The sequence below is a fragment of the Scyliorhinus torazame genome, chromosome 14, assembly GCF_047496885.1.
Source record: "Scyliorhinus torazame isolate Kashiwa2021f chromosome 14, sScyTor2.1, whole genome shotgun sequence".
NCBI lineage: Eukaryota > Metazoa > Chordata > Chondrichthyes > Carcharhiniformes > Scyliorhinidae > Scyliorhinus > Scyliorhinus torazame.
Genome location: NC_092720.1, coordinates 132,407,739 through 132,428,709, shown reverse-complemented (window position 1 = coordinate 132,428,709; position 20,971 = coordinate 132,407,739). Strand labels below are relative to the sequence as shown.

General features: G+C 48.2%; 1 protein-coding gene across 1 annotated transcript in view; it reads left to right on the top strand.

Moving 5' to 3' along the window:
* The window catches only part of LOC140390054 (glypican-1-like), a 311,113-nt gene that overhangs the window by 198,127 nt on the left and 92,015 nt on the right, over window positions 1-20,971 (top strand). Inside the window, exon 3 of the mRNA XM_072474915.1 lies at window positions 18,009-18,400. Coding sequence (XP_072331016.1) covers window positions 18,009-18,400 — 392 coding nt within the window. The remainder of the gene's footprint in view (window positions 1-18,008; window positions 18,401-20,971) is intronic.

Here is a 20,971-nt window from a genome sequence, read left to right as displayed (position 1 = left end):
TCTCCTTTTCGAATTGTCTGCAGCCTTCCACATGGTTGATCACGCCAACCTCCTCTGGCACCTCTCCACTTATCCGGCTGGGTGGGACTGCTCTCACCTGGTTCCATTCTTATCTATCTAACGGCAGCCAGAGAATCACTTGCAATGGCTTCCCTGACTGCTCCTGCATCATTACGTCTGGTCGTCCCCCAAGGATCAATCCTTGGCCGCCTCCGATATTCCATCGACATGTTGCCTCTCAGTGGCATCATCCAGAAATAATTCATTAGTTTTCACAGGTACGCTGACAACACCCGCTCTACCTCACCACCCATTATGTCTAAATTATCAGACTGCTTTTCCGAAATCCAGTACTGGTATAGCAGAAATTTCTTCCATTTGAATGCTGGGAAGGCTGAAGCCATTGATTTTGGTCCTTGCTCCAAACTTCATTCCCTAACTACCGACACCATCACGCTCCCAGTCTGAGGTTAGATCTGTTTGCAACCTCAGTCTCACAGCTGATCCTGAGGTGAGCTTTCAGACACACTTTCTCATCATCAGTTTGCAATGCCTATTTCCATCTCCATAACGTTGCCCAATGTATCCCAGTCTCAGCTCATCTGCCGTTCAAACGCTCATTCATGTCACCTCTAGACGTGACAATTCCAATGTACCCCTGACTGGTTACCCGCATTCTACCCTCTGTAAACATGAAGGTATCCAAAAATTGGCTGCCCCTACCCAACTCCCACCAAATCCCATTCGCATATCACCCCCTGTGATTATGATGTACATTGGCTCCTGGTTTAGCAATGTGTTGATTTGAAAAATTCTCTTCCTGGTTTTCAGCTCCCTCCATGGCCTCTGCCCTTGACTATGTCTGCAACCTCCTCAACCCCACGATCCTCCGATATCCTGAGCTCATCTAATTCTGCCCTCCTGAGCATCCCCAATTGTTAATCATTCTAGCAATAGTGAGTGTGCCTTCAGTAGCCTTGACCCTAAGTTCTAGAATTAACTTCTTAAATCTTTCTCCCTCTCTACTTCTCTTTCACCCTCTATAATGCTCCTTAAAATCTTTGACCAAGTCTGGTCATCAGACCCAATATTTTCTTATGTGGCTCAGAGTCACATTCTGTTTGAAAAAAGCTCCCGCAGGGCATTTTATCAGGTTAAAGGCGCTGTACAAATATAACTTATTGTTCATAGCGATAAGACCAGCAACTCTAAGTGGTGTAAATCTGAAGTGCAGCAGCTGATGATTCAGAGAAGCTCACCTTTTGGCAGTGGAGGAATTAGGCAATCTGACCAAATTTAGGTTTTGTTCCTTAAGTTTGGAGAAAGGCGTAGCTTCCTGAGGAATGCGTCCTGCTTTGAGAAAACAGAAACTGAAATTCCTCAAAATATTCAGTGAGTTGGACAGCATCCGTAGAGAGAAGAGACAAGTTAATATTATAAGCGTAGTCTTGAGGGAAAATTTCCCATTGAAGCCCAGCTCTATTAGTTAGGATAATAATACTAATCTTTATTGTCATAAGTAGGCTTACATTAACACTGCAATGAAGTTACTGTGAAAATCCCCTAGTCGCCACATTCCGGCGCCTGTTCGGGTACACAGAATGTCCAATTCACCTAATAAGCACGTCTTTCGGGACTTGTGGGAGGAAATTGGAGCACCCGGAGAAAGCCCACGCAGACGCGGGTAGACCATGCAGACTCCGCACAGACAGTGACCTAAGCCGGGAATCGAACCTGCGACCCTGGAGCTGTGAATCAGCAGTGCTAACCACTGTGCTACCGTGCCATGGCTTTCATTTTTTTTCCTCGGAGGTGCGAATGTTGGTAGATGTTGAGCTGAGTGCTTGTGGCTTAACCCCCAATCTCGAGGGGAAATCAGAACAGCGGTCCTGAACGATGTGTTAAACACACGATCATGCTAAATTCCTGGGGATAGCTGCTGCTTACAGAACAAGTTATTGAGTTAAGAAGCTGCAATTAAAACTTTGTGCTGGGAACATGGGAGGAGGAGCATGCATCTCCAGCTTGCTGTATTGGGACACCCTTCTGTTATAGCAGTCTGAGGAGTATTGTATCTCTCTGCCCTGGCCTTGAATCTCATTTATGCCATATATTGGTATTGGCTTGACGAGTGAGGACTTCAGCAACCTCGCTTATTGGTGATGTGCTGGGCTCAAGTGACTGTTTTTCAAAAAGGGTTCAGCTTTGTGAAAATGAACCTGAATCAAAAATAGATTGTATCAGCGATCTGACTTTGTGATGGCAGCTGTACCCTTTATTAACTAGTTTAATTCCTTCCCCAATACAATTTGCTGACCCATGTCATCTGTGGCCAGAACCTCATTCAGAGGCAATTTCAAGAGTTTTATTTTTGAACAATTGAGACTTTGGGAGATTTCTTTTTTAAATTACTTCAAGGGACATGAGCATAACTGGCAAGGTCAGTCCTTTTCATCCATCCCTAGATACCTTTGCGAAAATGGTAGTGTTCCTTCTTCTTGAACTTAATGCATCAATTTGTAATGATTTCTTCGGCTACCTTCGAGGTCAGTCTGAGAGTTGAGCATGCTGTTGCGAAATTGGAGTCACATATAGGCCAAGCTGAGTCAGCACGGCAGGCTCCCTTTCCTAAAGGGGATTAATTAGCGAACCAGTTGGGTTTTTAAGACGACTGGATATCCACAGTCACTTTTACCGGTGCCAGATTTCAAATTAAAATACTAAATTCACATTTGAAAACTGCCGTAGCCTGTCAGTTACCAGTCAGCTAACATAACCATTGCTCTGTTCCCTCAAAGGGTCTATGCTATACAAACACTTTCCCCCCAGACAAAACATCTCCCCCTCCCCCCATTGGATTCGCCAGCTAGGAGACCATGATCTTCCATCCAATAAGGAGGCATGACTAGAAGGCATGGTAGCACAGTGGGTAGCACTGTTGCTTCACAGCTCCAGGGTCCCAGGTTCGATTCCCCACTGGGTCACTGTCTGTGCGGAGTCTGCACGTTCTCCCCGTATCTGCTGGGTTTCCTCTGGGTGCTCCGGTTTCCTCCTACAAGTCACGAAAGACGTGCTTGTTAGGTGAATTGGACACTCTGAATTCTCCCTCTGTGTACCTGAACAGGTGCCGGAATGTGGCGATTAGGGGGCTTTTCACAGTAACTTCATTGCAGTGTTAATGTAAGCCTACTTGTGACAATGAAGATTATTATTATTGGGAGGAGGAGAAGGGGTGGGGAAAGGAGAGCTATGGGGTAAGAGAGACTGGCAATGTACCCTTCTTTTTCACTGTGCGCAGACTGTTCATTTCAACGTGCTGTCTGTAAATTGTTTTGAGCGGCCCTGCATATTGAGGACCTTAGACTAGATGCCCTGTGAGCTACCTGCAGGGGTACCTTTTGGGTTGCTGTGTACTGCTTCCAGGGAACATTGGACATGAGGCCTCAGAAGGGTTTGAAACTGGAGGATGACGGTTTTGAAGTCTGGTCTCTGGGCCCAGGCAGCTGATGGAATATGGGAGGCGAATGGCCTGATGGATGGGGCTTCAGGTGATTAAAGCCTGTGGAGAGTTGGGCCAGGGAAGCTGGAACATTAAAGCGGATGGTCAAGTCATTGGGTTTCCCAACTAGTGTCGACAATATCTTCAATGTAACTCCATTTGAAACAACAAGTGTGGAAGTGTTCTTGCTGCTCGCATATGGCCAGGCTGTTTGAATGACTAGCTTTGTTATTTTTGGATTGAACCTGCTATTTCTGTGTTGCATATTATATGTTGTAACCTAGAAAATATTGTCAAAGTTGGAACAAACCCTGAACCAGAAATAGGGAAGAAATATCACAGCATTAACTCTGACTGTCAGAATGAAAGTACTTTCAGTAACTTTCGCAATGTGTGTGTGCTTTCAGTATGTGTGTTTGTGAGTGTGTGTGTGTGTGTTCTGCCGGTATGTGGTTGTATATGTGTGTGGTGCCTGTGGGGCTGTGTACGTCTATGGGGTGTATTTATGTCTTTATATGTGCCTGTTTCTCCCCTGGATCCACCAGCCTTGTTCTGTCTCTCAGTCTATTTTGCCTCTCTTGTCACTTCTCTACCTCCACCTCATTCACCGTCGAGCTTTATTTCTTTCTCTGTCTCTTTCATACCATGTACCTCACTTTCTGTGTGTGGCTGACAGTCTCACTGTGTTGATCGGTTTGCCTGTCTGTCTATCCCCTCCTTTCGTTCTCTCATTCTGTCTCCCTGTCACTCTCATTTATCTTTGCCAATCCCTCACTTTCCAACTTACTCTGCAGGTGTCCATTTGTCTTCAGTACTCACTGGGTGATTTTTCTGTCACCCTCATAGGTTTCATTCTGCATCTCTCTCTCACTCATTCTCTCCATACAGAGCCACATTGTCCTCAAGAGTGTGTGTGTGTGTGGGTGGGTGGGGGGGGGGTGATGGTTAGTAGTAGAAATAGTGGCAGGATCGTCATTTGACGGGCACAAATGTGCGACGTAGAGTTGGGCCCACCACCTCCAGATGCTGATTGGAGGTTGCCGCAGGGATTGCAGAGTGCCAAGCTGGGCCGCGTAAAATACCTGCCTTGTTTCTCAACTTGTACCAATTGTTTTGCTAACTATTCAGCTCTCTAGGCCTCACCACCCCCCCCCCCCCCCCCCCCCCCACACTCACTTCCCATGCTCACACATGCCAACTCATGCACCTATCTCCGTCTCACTCCCACACCCTGCCTATTACTCTCATTTCCTATCTCCCTCTTGCTCCCACATCCTGTCGGTTACTCTGTGCCTTCCACTTTCTCTCCTAGTCCCAAGGTTTCCATGATAACTTCCCAGTGGCTGTCGAGCATGAGGGGAACAGGCCAACAAAATAACGAGAAAAGGAAATCAAATATTTCCGCTTTCTACTCGCCTCAAGCTAGAATCCCCCCCGGAAGAAGTGGAAAAACAAGGAATGCAACTGTTGCCCGTCAATCGCACGGATAAGGAGGAAACACTTTCGTAATTGTGCTAATTTCAGAGTCAAAAATGTCACCTGTCAGGAAGTTCCGAAAGCCTTGGGAGTGGCTGTGTGGGCTAATCCCCAGCAGATTCCAGATTCCTGCTTTTGCTTTCCTTCTATGAGTCACTGACTGCTCAAGTCCGATTGTGGGAGGGTGGGCCGGGGCCTGTGTCCCATCTGTTCCTGGAGTGTCAACCATCGCCATGTGGGGTGGGGCGTGGGGGGGCACAGCTGCTTGGCGGAGTGTGCCCAGCAGCTGACAGGACGCTCTGGCGCTAAGAGTCTGATTCCTCCACAGCTGGCTTGGCTGCTTCAGACCACAGCGCATCTTGTAATTGATCCTGAGCTGCTCCTGCAGCCAAGGCAGTAAGTTCATCTCCCTCATCCCCACCCTACCCAGCCTCTCCACCTATCGCTACCCCCCTCTTTTGGATTGGGAGGGGATGTTGTTCATACAATGACTTATGATCTGGAACGCACTGCCTGAAATGTTGGGAGGAAGCAAATCAATCTGAATGTTCCGGAGGGAATTTGATAATGATGATTTGCTTTGGCCCTCCCACAGGCAAAGAATTCACAAACCATCAAGTCCATTCGGACTGCTAGAATGTTTCCTTTCTTTTTTTAATTATAATTTTAGAGTACCCAATTCATTTTTTCAAATTAAGGGGCAACTTAGCGTGGCCAATCCACCTACCCTGCACATCTTTGGGTTGTGGGGGCGAAACCCACGCAAACATGGGGAGAACGTGCAAACTCCACATGGACAGTGACCCAGAGCCGGGATCGAACCTAGGACCTTGGCGCCGTGAGGCAGCAGGGCTAACCCAATGCGCCACCGTGCTGCCCGAATGTTTCCTTTCTAATGTTGCTTCAGTCATCTAATTTATCCGGATAAAACAATTTAATAACATAAAATAATAATAATTTTAATAATAATCTTTATTATTGTCACAAGTAGGCTTACATTAGCACTGCAATGAAGTTACTGTGAAAATCCCCTCGTCGCCGGGCCTGTTCGGTTACACACAGGGAGAATTCCGAATGTCCACATTACCTGACAGCACGTCTTTCGGGACTTGTTGGAGGAAACCGGAGCACTCGGAGGAAACCCGTACAGACACGGGGAGAACGTGCAGACTCCGCACAGACGGTGACCCAAGCCGGGATTCGAACCTGGGGCCCTGGAGCTGTGAAGCAACAGTGCTAACCACTGTGTTGCCGTGCCGTCCAATGAAGACGAACACCACCTACACATCCGTCATTATAGTTTCAACGGTAGCTATTTTATGGTGGAACTATTTGCAAGGATATTGAGTCCAGCTCTGCTGACATGACAGTGGCAGAGTGGGATTTCCTCCACCTGCACCCACATTTAACCGAGCCATTGGGATCAGCCAATTGGCGTGGTGCAGGTGGGTGCGCACTCCACACGTGGGAGTGGGCAGGCAGTCAAAATGTTACATTTGACCGGCTGCCTGAGGGTGGAACCAACAGGACTGGCTTCAAAGGACGGATCATGTTTGAACTCAGCCAGTCTTTTACAAGACATTTAGCTCTGCTCCAGTCTCGACCCCACTTGTGCTGCTGTTCTGAACTGTGCACCAGCGTCATACCAGTATCCAGTTTACTCGGGCAGGGGAACACAGGAAGTGGGGGTGGGGGGGAAGTTGAGTGAGGGAGGGATGCAGAGGGGGAGAGAATGCAGCGCGAGTGAGAGATGGGAAAGAGGAGGAGACGGAGGGCGAATGCGAGATGGGGGAAGAGGTGGGAACGAGAGTGAGCAAAGGGTAGCAAGGAGGACGGGAATGAGTGTGCGAGCAGAACAGAAAGCTGGAGCACTGGGAATTCTACCAGATCCCATCTGGTCCTTCGGAGTGTGAATCTGGCATCAGCAGGTCCGAGCTCATTTCCCACCTGTCCTCACCCTGTCAGATGCATCTGCAGGTATGCAGCAGGCCTGTGGGAATTTAAGACACACATTTCTCCCCGCTGTTAGCAGACTCCGAAACGACCCTCTTATGGACTGACCTGATTAACCCTACACCCCTGTATGCTTCACCCGATGCTGGTGTTTATGTATTTACATTTGTGTACCTTGTGTTTCCCTATTATGTATTTTCTTTTCTTTTCATGTACTTAATGATCTGTTTGAGCTGCTCTCAGAAAAATACTTATCACTGTTCCTCGGTACACGAGACAATAAACAAATCCAATCCAACCCAATCTCGTTTCCCTCCCTCTTTCCCCCCCTCTCGCCCCCGTTCTCTCCCTCTCATTCCCCACCCTCTCCCTCTCTCTCTCCCAGATTCCCCCCCCCCCCGTTCCCCTCTCGCTCCAGCCTGCTGGAGTTTGCTTGCCTGGTCCCCCTGTAATTGGACCTTTCTCTTCCCCTTTCCGCCAGGCAGCTGCCTCCGCCCATTCCTCTCGGTATTGTGCACATGAGTCGGTCCTGCCCGCTGGTTGTAACGAGAACCTGATATCCGCTTGCTTGGAAAATATTAACCCCCTCAGTCCTGGACATACGCAGCACATTTAATGCCTCTTGGAATACACTGACTCTGTTAGTTCGAAGTGAAATGATTGTAAAGAAACTGAACTATTCCTCAAACACAGTAGCACAGTGGTGAGCACTGTTGCTTCACAGCGCCAGGGTGCAAGGTTCGATTCCCGGCTTGGGTCACTGTCTGTGTGGAGTCTGCAGGTTCTCCCCGTGTCTGTGTGGGTTTCCTCCGGGTGCTCCAGTTTCCTCCCACAAGGGTGGTGAATTGGACATTCTGAATTCTCCCTCGATGTGTACCCGAAATGTGGCGACTAGGGGATTTTCACAGTAACCTCTTTGCAGTGTTAATGCAAGCCTACTTGTGGCAATAATAAAGATTATAATAAAGATTATAACTGTTAACTGTGTGTGCTGACCTTGTACAAATAACCATGGAAAAGCCATTGTTCCCTCTTGAGTGCCCACGAATATACAAATGTAAGGCAAAATTCTCCCTCTGCATTACTTGACTCAGCATCGCAGACTAATATCCGTTTTCCACCAACATTTATGTTAGGAGCACTGGCTAAAGCAGGCATGAGCTGCTGAGATAGTAATCCTGATAATGAAAGCCTTTAAATGAGAGATGATCTAAAGATGGGTCTTGAAGATTTCCAGTGATGGGGCTGTGGGTATTTGCTTTCACAGCTTGTTCCATTGTGGGATTGTCTTTGGGAAGAATGATTCAACAGTGGGATGTTGCTGTTGGAGCCTTTGTGGATTATCTTCACTTGAAATCTCTCAGGCTGGCTGTCTGACCCATCGAGGATCTTGCAGAGTCCGTCTTGAAGCTCCGAGTACTTATCTTGAGACCTCTCTGACACCGTTGAGATCACGGTAAAGATCCCAGTCACCCAGCAACATTCCTTCATCCAGATTGTGTTCCTCAAATACAGTTGAAATGAACTACATCTCTGTTACATTAGCTGATACCTCTGCCGATTAAGTCAATACTGGAGCAGTTCAGTCTACCCTTTGTACATGTATTCCATTTATTAGAAGCCTAGTGTATAGGCCACACTTACTGTCAGTGTCACACTTTTTGTACCCCTTTCCTGTGTGCATTGCTGTGGCATAGTTCACCTCTGAGACCATAAGACATAGCAGCAGAATTAGGCCACTCGGCCCATCGAGTCTGCTCCGCCATTCAATCATGGCTGATATTTTTCTCATCCCCATTCTCCTGCCTTCTCCCCATAACCCCTGATCCCCTTATTAATCAAGTACCTATCTATCTCTGTCTTAAAGACACTCAGTGATTTGGCCTCCACAGCCTTCTGCGGCAAAGAGTTCCACAGATTCGCCACCCTCTGGCTGAAGAAATTCCTCCTCATCTCTGTTTTAAAGGATCGTCCCTTTAGTCTGAGATTGTGTCCTCTGGTTCTAGTTTTTCCTACAAGTGAAAACACCCTCTCCACGTCCACTCTATCCAGGCCTCGCAGTATCTTGTAAGTTGCAATAAGATCCCCTCTCATCCTTCTAACGGGTACAGACCCAGAGTCCTCAAACAAACCTCATATGACAACCTCTTCATTCCAGGGATCATTCTTGTGAACCTCCTCTGGACTCTCTCCAAGGCCAGCACATCCTTCCTTAGATAGGAGGCCCAAAACTGCTGACAATACTCCAAATGGGGTCTGACCAGAGCCTTGTATATCCTCAGAAGTACATCCCTGGTCTTGACTTCTTGACATGAATGCTAACATTGCATTTGCCTTCCTAACTGCTGACTGAACCTGCACGTAACCTTAATAGAATCGTGAACAAGGAATCCCAAGTCCCTTTGTGCTTCTGATTTCCTAAGCATTACCTCATTTAGAAAATAGTCTATGGGCGGAATTTGGCACTGCGCCGCGCGAATCGCGCCACGCCGGGACGCAATTCTCTGCAATGCGGTGAACCGGCATGGTCGGCGCAGTGCTGGCTCTCTGGCATGGGCCGGCGGGCCGATTCTCTGGCCTGGATGGGCCGAGCGGCCGTCAACAAAAAGCCGAGTCGCGCCGGCGCCGTTCTAACCTGCACTGGGCCGGCGGGACCTCGGTGTTGAAGGGTCCGAGAGTGGCCTGTGGGAGGGGAGGGGGGTCCGACCCCGGGGGTGCGCCTGTGTAGTGGCCTGGCCCGCGATCGGGGCCCACCAATCGGCGGGCTGGCCTCTCTGCCTCCCAGCCTCCTTTCCTCCATGCTGGCTCCTGTAGCCCTGCACCATTTGGCATCGGGGCCGCCGCGGGGAAGAAGGCCACTGCGCATGCGCTAGTTGGCGCGGCCCAACTGTGCTGGGTTCAGGCTGGGATCGGCAGCTGGAGCTCCAGTGCCGTGCTAGCCCCCTTTGGGCCGCAGAATGGGGTCCCGGAACGGGCGCCGACACCGGAGTAAAACACTCCCGGTTTTACTCCGGCCTTGGCACTTAGTCGCCCGTTGGGAGAATCCCCCCCTATGTCTCCATTTCTCCTTCCAAAGTGCATAACCTCGCATTTTTCCACATTGCATTCCATCTGCCGCTTCCTTGCCCACTCTCCTAGCCTGTCCAAGTCCTGCAGCCCGCCTGCTTCCTCAATACTCCCTGACCCTCTACAGATCTTTGTATCATCTGCAAACTTAGCAACAATGCCTTCAGCTCCTTCTTCCAGATCATTAATGTATATTGTGAAAGTTGTGTTCCCAGCAACGACCCTTAGGCACACCACTAGTCACCGGCTGCCATCCTGAAAAAAAAACCTTTATCCCCACTCTCTGCCTGCTGCCAGTCAGCCAATCCTCAATCCATGCCAGGGTCTTACCCTTAACACCTTGGGCTCTTAACTTATTTAACAGTCTCTTATGCGGCACCTTATCAAAGGCCTTCTGGAAATCTTAACAAATCACAAATAACTTCCTTGTTACTTCCTAGTTCCTTCGATAATATGGGTGGGACAGCAGTGTTACCCATTAGGAATTGGTGAAACTGGACCCGTGGCCTGATGGTGTTTGCCCCCTTGCCCTGCCACCATCTCTCATAGCTGCTGACTACTTGATGTTCACCTCACGTCACCCCCTCACTATTCCTATGTCCAACCCCTGCTTCGCGGCCATTCCCTGGCCTGTGCTTAAGGTCACAACAATTTGGCAAAGCCTCACTTTTACAGCTGAATAATACTTTGCGCGCTAAATGACTTAGAGCACTGAACTTGTAAAACATCTCCAGTGCTAGAGTGGCGCTTGAACTTCCAACCTTTTGACTCCTGATTTCAGAAACAAAAGTTCCACTAGACCTAGCCAGGTTGTCAACAATCCTTGACATTTTCAGGAAATGGCCCTAATCTTCTTTCTAATCATAGAATCCCCACAGTGCAAAAGCAACATCTTAACTTTAAAATTATCATCCTTGTCTTCAAATCTCTCTGTGATCTCACCCCACCCTAGCTCTAAAACCTCCTCCAACCCCACCACCCCGGTCCGAAACATCCAAGCTCCTCTAATACTGGTCTCTTAAAAATCCTCCATTTTAATCGCGCCATTATGTTGGCTATGTCTTCAGTTGCCTCGGCCCCAAGCTCCAGTGACACGGTCAATCAATGGTTAGCACTGCTGCCTCACAGCTCCAGGGTCCCGGGTTCAAATCCAGCCTCGGGTGTCTGTGTTGAGTTTGCACTTCTCCCTGTGTCTGCGTGGATTTCCTCCGGGTACTCCGATTTCCTCCCACAGTCCAAAGTTGTGCAGGTTACGTAGATTGGCGATGCTAAATTGCCCCTTAGTGTAAAAAAAGGTTAGGTGGGGTTACTGGGTTACGGGATGGTGTCGGCTTTAGTAGGGTGCTCTTTCCAAAGCCTGGTGCAGACTCGATGGGCTGTATGGCCTCCATCAGCGCTGTAAATTCTATGAATACCTTCCTTAAATCCTCTCCGCATCTCTACCCCTTGGCTCCCTTCTGACACTTCTTAAAACCTAGCTCTTTGACCAAGATTATGGTCAAGTGACCTAATATTTATTTGTGGCTCAAGGTCAGATACTTTATTTTAAAGGCACTATATAAATATGAGTAGTTGTTGAATGATGTCCACCAAACTCACGGCAAATGTCAAAGTTCTGTAAATGTTGAGTCAGAGAGTGGGTTGCTGCTCTATCGCCAAATGAGCCTGATCACCTAGTGGAGGATGTTAATAATGAATTTGAGCATTAGAATTTTAATATGGAGTTTTTGGTACATCTGGAGCCAAAGTAGGTCTGTGAGCACATAGTTACATGGTCAACAGGTCTTGGTGTGAGCTTGAAATCGGCCAACCTTTGTTGCCCATCCCTAATTACCGTTGAACTGAGTAGCATTTAAGAGTCAACCACATTGCTGTGGGTCTGGAGTCACGTGGTGGCCAGGCCAGGTAAGGAAGGCAGATTTCCTTCCCTAAAGGACATTAGTGAACCAGATTGCTTTTTAATGACAATCAGCAATGGTTTCATGGTCCGCATCAGATTTATAATCCCAGATTATTTTTTCTTGAATTCAAAATTTCACCATCTGCCGTGGTGGGATTCGAACCCTGCGCCCCAGAGCATTACCCTGGGTCTGTGGATTGCTTCCTTCGTCACCATCTCTCCATAACAACCAGAAGAAGTCTTCCACATCCACAGCGGCGGGGAGGGGGGCAAGGGGATACGCACTACCCCTTTAGAAAGAAAACCCACAGCATTCCGAGTGCCCTCACTATAAGAGCTCCGCATCCATACAAATTGAATTTCAACCCAGTGCAGCAGCATTTAATGAGATGCCATTATCTTTTACAACTGCAGTCTTGTGTTCCTTGATTGAATGCGTGTTAAAATGCTGCAAATCTTTAAAGGGAACTCAGTAAAATGGTACGAGGTGCAAGACATTAAATTGTCATTTCTTCCAGCTTGATCCTGTTAAAATGAGACACGGTGCTCTGTAAAAGAACGGAGTGATAATTCTAACTGATTTCTTCAGCAACTGGTGGAATGGTTACAAATTCCAAGAAAACTCTTTACTCTAATCTTTTGTGACACAACACTAGCATTGATTTCTTGCACCACTCTATCTGTGGAGTATGTTGGCTGATGTTGCCATCTTTCATTTGTTGCTCTCCACTCTGAGCACTGACGGGGAGCTCACCCAGTCACTGAGGCAAAGCCTAGGAGCTCTTCCTGAAAAGGAACGGTGTCAGCCAATCGACAAGGAGCAGAATCAAAGGGGAGTGAACAGAAGAGCAGAGTTAGCCCTGCGGGTCATGGAGAAGAATTAGTTGAGAAGGTTCAGTGGGCTGAATGGGCTGTTTCTTGTACGAGACAGCTCTGTGTGGTTCTGCAAGGGCTTTAAAGCAAAACCTTTCACTGTCACCACTTCACAGGCATGCACTCGCCCAGGCACAAACACACATGCACCTGGCACCGGAAACGACAACGCAAAACCCAGGCCTGTCCATCCTGCAAAATCCTCCTTACTAACATCTGGGAGCTTGTGCCAAAACTGGGAGAGCTGTCTTACAGACTAGTCAAGCAACAGCCTGACATAGTCATACTCAAAGAATTATATCTTACAATGCCCCAGACAGCACTATCACCATTCCTGGGTATGTCCTTTCTCACCGGCAGGACAGGCCCAGCAGAGGTGGCGGCACAGTGGTATACAGTCGGGAGGGTGTTGTCCTGGGAGTCCTCAACATCGACTCGGGATCCCATGAAGTCTCAGGGCTTCAGGTTAAACATGGGCATGGAAACCTCCTGCTGATTACCACGCACCGGTCACCATCAGCTGATGAATCAATACTCCTCCATGTTGAGGGCAGCACAGTGGCTAGCACTGCAGTCTCGTGGCACCGAGGTCCCAGATTCGATCCCGGCTCTGGGTCACTGTCTGTATGGAGTTTGCGCATTCTCCCTGTGTTTGCGTGGGTTTCACCCCCACAACCCAAAGATCTACAAGATAGGGGGATTGGCCATGCTAAATTGCCCCTTAATTGGAAAAAATTAACTGGATACTCTAAAATTAAAAAAATACTAGTCCATGTTGCACATCACTTGGAGGGAGCACCGAGGATGGCAAGAGCACAGGATATACTTTGGGTGGGGCACTTCAATGTCCATCACCAAGAGTGGCTTGGTAGTGAGGGAACCAGCAAGAGGAAAAACATACTCGCCTGCTGCACATGCATCTGTCCATGACACTATCGGTAGAAGTGACCACCGCACAGTCCTTGTGGAGATAAAGTCCCATCTTCACATTGAGGATACTCCCCATCGTGTTGTGTGGCACTGCTGCCACCGTGCTAAATGGGATAGACTTTGAACAGATCTAACAACTCAAGACTGGGCATCCATGAGGTGCTGTGGACCATCAGCAGCAGCAGAATTGTACTCAGCCACAATCTGCAACCTCATGGCTCGGTAAATCTCCCACTCTACTATTACCACCAAGCCAGGACATCAAGGCAGCATTTGACCGGGTGTGGCATCAAGGAGCCCGAGCAAAACTGGAACCAATGGGAATCAGGGGGAAAACTCTCCACTGGTTGGAGTCATACCTGACACAAAGGAAGGATGGTTATGGTGGTTGGAGGTCAATTATATCAACTCCAGGACATCACTGCAGGAGATCCTCAGGGTAGTGTCCTTGGCCCACCAAATTTCAGCTGCTTCATCAATGACCGCCCTTCCATTATAAGGTCAGAAGTGGGGATGTTTGGCGATGGCTGCACAACATTCAGCACCATTTGCGACTCCTCAGAGAATGAAGCAATCCATGTCCAAATGCAGCAAGACCTGGACAATATCCAGGCTTGGACTGACAAGTGACACGTTTTTGCACCACAAAAGTGCCAGACATGACTATCGTCTACAAGAGAGGATCTAACCATCGTCCTTTGACATTCAATCCATTACCATCGCTGAATCCACCACAATCAACATCCTGGGGGTTACCATTAATCAGAAACTGAACTGGACTAGCCATATTAATACTGTGGCTACCAGGGCAGGTCAAAGGCTAGGAATCCCACAGCGAGTAGCTCACCTCCTGACCGCCCCAAAGCCTGCCCACCAGCTACAAAGCACACGTCAGGAGCGTAACGGAATACTCTCCACTTGCCAGGCTGAGTGCAACTCCAACAGCACTCAGGAAGCTCGACACCATCCAGGATGAAGCAGCCCACTTGATTGCTCCCCCGTCCACAAACATTCAAACCCTTCACCACTGACAAACATTGTGTACCATCTACAAGATGCACTGCAGTAACTCACCAAGGTTCCTTAGGCAACACCTTTCAAACCCACAACCACTGCCACCTAGAAGGACAAGAGCAGTAGGTACTTGGGAACCCCACCACCTGGAGGTTCCCCTCCAAGACACTCACCACCCTGACTTAGAAATATATTGGCGTTCATTCACTGTTGCTGGCTCAAAATCTTGGAACTCCCTAGCTAACAGCACAGTGGGTGTACCTACATCTCCGGGACGGCAGAGGTTCAAGAAGGCAACTCCCCACCACCTTCTGAAGGGCCACTAGGGATGGGCAATAAATGCTGGCCTAACCAGCGACGCCCACACTCCGTAAATGAATTAAGAAAACACAGACACATGCACGCATGCACACAGGCACACACACCCGCTAAGAGAATGATTGGCACATTATAATCTTGCAAGCAGAAATGTGATTATTTGCTGATTATTACGCAAGCATACAGCTAAACCCAATGAAGAATGGAAGAAGGTGCATGGGTTGATTAGATTTCGAACATGTCTTACAAGAGGCAGAATTAGTTGGAGTGTGGGTCTTAGTCCTTCACCCAGGTTTCTCAGCCAAGGGGCACAGTCATTCTCACTGAAGAACACTGGCATTCTATACTCCAACATATTAATTACAAAATCAATTGACTCATCTGTAATGGCCTCACTCTTTCATATTGCTGTTGCCTCCCCCACTGTTATGCTACGCCTGGAGTCCTTTGTCCCTCTTGCTCTGTCATCTCCTTTGCCTCAAACCCAATCCCTGTTCTGACATGGGAGGGTGCATTTTCACCTGCTTCAGCCCTACTCTCTGGAACGCTCCCTAAATCTCTCCAACTTACTCAACCCTCTCAACCTTTGAAATAACCTGTTCAACATCTCTCTGGTTGCCTTTCCAAAGAGAATTGGGCATATACGTGTATCGGAGGCAAAAAAAGGCAGGTCCACGGGGAAAGCGAGGAAGTTCCACCAGAGAGCTGGCAGAGGTCCGACGTGCTGAATGGCCTTCCTGCTATGGTACATGATTCTGAGATTCTCTCCCATTTACAAAAGCAATGGCTTGCATTTATGAAGTACCTGAAATGCCCCCCAGATGCTTTGCAGGAGCAATAACCAAACATAATTTGAAACTGGGCCACATCAGAATGCGCAAGGACAGATGGTGAAAGGCTTGTGAAAAAGAAATAAGTTTCAAGGTGTATCTTAAAGAGGGGGGTACTCTCAAGCACCCATTACTACTGATCGGCAAAGTGCCATTTTTTGCTCCATTAAAATAACCTCATGATTGTAAATACCTTGTTGCGGTTGCCGCTCGTTGCACCTGGTTTGCTAACACTGTAAAGATGTTGTCACCCAGTCTGAGTTGGCTTCAGTACAATCCCGGCACAATGCTGGTCTCTGTGTCTACCCTTTGAACCAACAGGTGTTTGGCCACAATATAGATCTCTTGGGCACTTGTACTGATCCCTTCTGTCTGCTCATTCCAGCATCTGGAGGACACTGATCTCGCCTCGAGAGGATACAATCTTGGTTGACATGTGTTTCAGGAATGGACATACGGCTGCTGATCGCAACAGTTTGGGGCAAAGCTTCTTTTAAGGCTTTAATTTTCAGATTGACGGGTCAGGTCTCGGTAGGAACCAACCAAAATATATGGAATAGTTGGGCCTCTGGTTTTTCTTCCAGTGTGATCATGCCAATTGTTGACTCACTATGTTATTGTAAAACCTGCTGAATAATTCTTCCCTTTGAATATGGGCTTTTATAACCTTTGAACCTAATCACAGCAAACGCTGCACTTGAGCGGTACTTGTGTTTGGGGCCCCAGAAACCGGGCCTGGATTTTATCTATGGGTCGGCTTTAGGGTGGGTGGATAACAGTGTGTGAGTTAGGGCTTGGGGTGTTTCAAGTCCTGGGCTGCGTTTGAATCCTGTAAGTGGCAGGGTTGGAAGAAGGGTTGGGCACTCGCTATAGTCAAGGGGGCTGATGGATATGGGCATGATTGCATCAGGTGAGGCTGACCTTTGCTTTGTGGTAACCTGAGGAGCAATTTTGGCCTCCCTGATCCTTCAAGAAAAGTTGTTTTTAAAAAAAAAAATCTCAAATTTAGCCTTTTTAGGCCCGTTCTTCTCTTGATCCTCTTCACTGCCGGGTCGGACAAGGCGGAAAAGCCATCCCTGCGGCTACTCAATTACACCTGCGTCTCAACCGGAATGTGGCGACTTGGGGCTTTTCACAGTAACTTCATTGCAGTGTTAAGCCGACTGGTGACAAAAAAGATTATCATTATTATTATATCGTCTCCATTTGTTAAAAGGGGGGCTTCCCTGTTTTTGAGAGGAAAACCTTGTCACTTGCTCAGGAGGACAGCTGAAAATCCAAACGAGTCAAGTCCCCAAGCAGACAAGTTACTTGCGAGATTTGAACTTAAATCTTGCCCAGAAAGGATGTGAACCTGATTTCCATAAATTTTAATACATTATGATATAATTACTGGACTTGACCTCGTTACTTTTGCTCACGACCCCAACTCGAATCACTACAAAAAACAGTTGTGATGACCGGTGAGTACATTGAGGCACAAATCCTGAGTGTTGTGGGACATGGCTGGGCAGTGCCAAGGGCCATTCCAACCTGGCAGTACCAGGGCAACACTGCCAAGCGTGGACCCTCTGGGGAGCCCCATTGGGATGTTTTCCCCCTATGGGTATTCCTTTGCTTGTGAAAGGTATCCACCCTGGTGCCAGAGGGTACGGGTCACTCCCGATACTTGTGAGTTGGAGGGTGCCCCAATCTTTGTGTTGTGGAGGGGGGGGGGGGGGCAGGAGCTGATGCCCTAATCTTTTCATTGTGTGTGGGGGGGGGTCTGGGAAAATTTCATAGGCAGTAGGTGAAGATTAAATGGTTTAACGCAAAGAGACGAAAGGTAAGGAGCGCTGACATCCTGGGAAATAATGGATGACGATATTTGTTGGTGTTAACACTGGACGAGGAGAAACATTGTAGGAGAGTGCATGAGCTTAGACAGTACAAGAAGAAAGGTGTGATCGTGTCACATTTCAGTAGATGGAGTTGGGAGAGGCATGACCCGGAATCTTCCCTTGCACCTTATCTAGACGGAGGAGATGTTAGAGATTCTGCCCAGATAGGGTTGAGGGTGTTGGTACTGGGGAGTTTGAGCACTTGGACTTTCATGTTCCTCGAGTATCCTGGGTACCAAGGGTGACCGCCTGGTTTTTCTCACCCGCAGGCTATTTCAAAGAACTGCTGGATCATTCGGAAAAGAACCTTCTCAGGAAGCTTTCGCCCATGCACGGACTCCTTTGCTTTGATAATAGCAAAATCTTTAAGGACCTGTTCAGCGAGCTCCTTCACTACTACAAGGGCGGCAGCATCAACCTTGAGGACGTGCTGAATGAGTTCTGGTCGAGGCTAATGGAGTGCCAGTTCAAGCATCAGAACCCACACTCCCAGATTAGTGATGAATACCTGGAGTGTATGGTTAAGCACGCAGAGCAGCTGAGGCCCTATGGTGAGGTACCTCGGTTCTTCAAGCTAAGGCTAACCCGGGTGTTCATTGCCGCTCGCTCCTTCGTGCGGAGTCTCAGCCTTGGCACTGAGGTGGTGAAGAAAGTCTCTCAGGTAGGTGCACAGGTCTTTCGTTAACTTAATCTCAACTATTTTTGATATTGTGCGTTGAGGGATAAACATTGGCCTGCTCACCAGGGAGAACTCCATGTGTTTTCTTTGAAATAGTGCCTTAGGAGCTTTGAGAGGGGATCCCTGACAGGGTAGCACTGGCTCCGCACTGCACTGGAGCATCACCCGAGATTATTCTTCTGAAGGCCCAGGATTGAGACTTGAACCCATAATCATTGATTCAGAGATAAGAGCGCTACACACTGAGCCGCAACATTTGGTTTGGGGTGGGGCGCGGGGGGATTCCATAGCTTCACCGCATGTTTGGTTTGGAAATGCAGTTTGTTAACTTCCATCACAGAACATGGGTGTGTTGAATCGCAAGTGTTTTATTCGAGATTCCTCATGGTTTCTATTTGAAGCAAGTGTTGGAGATTGAGACTAACAATGCCAACAGCTGAGCACGAAGGGGAAAGCAGCTGGGGCTGGCAGCCTCCCCCACAGTGCTTACAGCAACAATGAAAGAAATAAGTTTCTTCTGGGCAGCAATTTTGTGGGGATGGAGTGTCAATGGTTTCTGGTCGTTCAGTTTAACTGGTTAGAAATTTCACTCAAATGTCCTTTATCTCAAAAGCAGAATGTGTTTTTAATCAGACGATCAAATGGCTTGGAAAAGAATACTCAGCCGGCTCCATCATTTAATTAGCATGAGGCGTTCTGCCTTTTTAAGCCTGATTTCCTTCCATTTCTCTATCTGTTATCATCACCCATTCTCCACACAAGAACGTGCACACAGGATTATTTCGACATGCACACAGACAAATATAGACACATTCACACAGAGACACAATGGTCGATATGCTACAAGTGCAAAATCCCATGCGATCAGTGTGGCACTGGAGGGGGGGGGGGGGGGGGGGGGGGGGTTGTAACATTTTTTCATCTCTGGCATTAACTCGGTGTGTTATATTAAACTCTGAGTCATGCTGCAGATTTTCCCCAGATCCTGCAGGGTAGGTTGTGGGAGGGGGAGGCAGTAAAATTAAAACTGCTTTGAGGGCGGCCCTTCGATGCGGTCTTGTGGCCAGGGCATTTTCCCCGTGGCAGCAACTGATGCGGAGTGGCTGCCCACTCCAAGGAGGCTTGCGGCCAATTAGTGACGGGGCAATTGGCATTTTGTTGAATGGCGGTGTGCAATGGCAGTGTGCCCCCTGTTGTGCGGGGAGTCTGGAGAGGCTATCACGGGCAGCACAGTAGCACAAGTGGATAGCACTGTGGCTTCACAGTGCCAGGGTTCCAGGTTTGATTCCCCGCTGGGTCACTGTCTGTGCGGAGTCTGCACGTTCTCCCCGTGTCTGCGTGGGTTTCCTCCGGGTGCTCCGGTTTCCTCCCACAGTCCAAAGATGTGGGTGGATTGGCATAATAAATTGCCCTTAGTGTCCAGAAAGGTTAGATGGGGTTATTGGGTTGCGGGGATAGGGTGGAGGTGAGGGCTTAAGTGGGTCGGTGCAGACGCGATGGGCCAAATGGCCTCCTTCTGCACTGTATGTTCTACGTTCTATGTTCTATCAGAGTCGAAGACCTGATGACCCAAAGAAGGGGCCGCAGGGCAGGGAAGCCAACCCCGGGAGCCTTCTCATCCAACTCACAGCCCCCTGAATTTACTCTTTTTAAAATTAACCTGTCCCAGCTCCCAAGATTTCCTCCCTGCTTCAGCAGCATCCACCACTCTGAGTGGTTTCGTTGAGGCTCCAAACTGCCAGCCTCTGAGTGGACTGACAGCAACAGGAGCCCACCCTTAGTTGGATGACAGCCCCAAAGGCAGGCAATTAGGAGCCTGGCAGTGGTAAAATTGGAAGGGTGGTCCTGCTGCCAGTTTTCACCCCAATCTTGGAAGACCTGATGCCCATGGTAAAGTTCAGGTAGATGTGCCTCAGAATGGAGTATTAAACATTTGCTTTTGGGAGAAAAGCTCCTTACTATATCATAGAATCCCGACAGTGCAGAAGGAGGCCATTCAGCCCATTGTGGCTGCACCAACCCTTCCAATGAACACTCTACCCATATCCAGTCCACCCCGCCCGATCCCCGTAACCCCATAACATAACCTGCACATCCCTGGACACTAAGTGGCAATTTATCATGGTCAATCCACCTAACCCACACATCTTTAGATTTAGCACGTCATATAATTTAGGGTTAAGACCCACAATGTACCAGTCCCCAAATACAGTTTAAATCTGTCGTGATTATGCAACTACAACAATCAAATGCCGTTACCAGACAAAATTTAGATTTCCCATCTGATTTTCTTGTGTTTATCTTAGTCTTGTGTTTGTTGACTGTTAATGTTTTGCTAGTTTGCGCAGCGCATTGGGGAACCAAACTTCTCATCAGTGTCACTACACAATCCCCTAGAAATTGCTTTCTTGTGATCCGGAAGCACTGCATTTAACAGCAGCACTGATTGAATAAAACTCAGATAAGGGGGTAATCGAATAGTTGCCTTCGGCATTTCTGCTGACTGGCACTTTGTACAGGGACGTGCTGTACTCATGGTACAACATTGTGGTT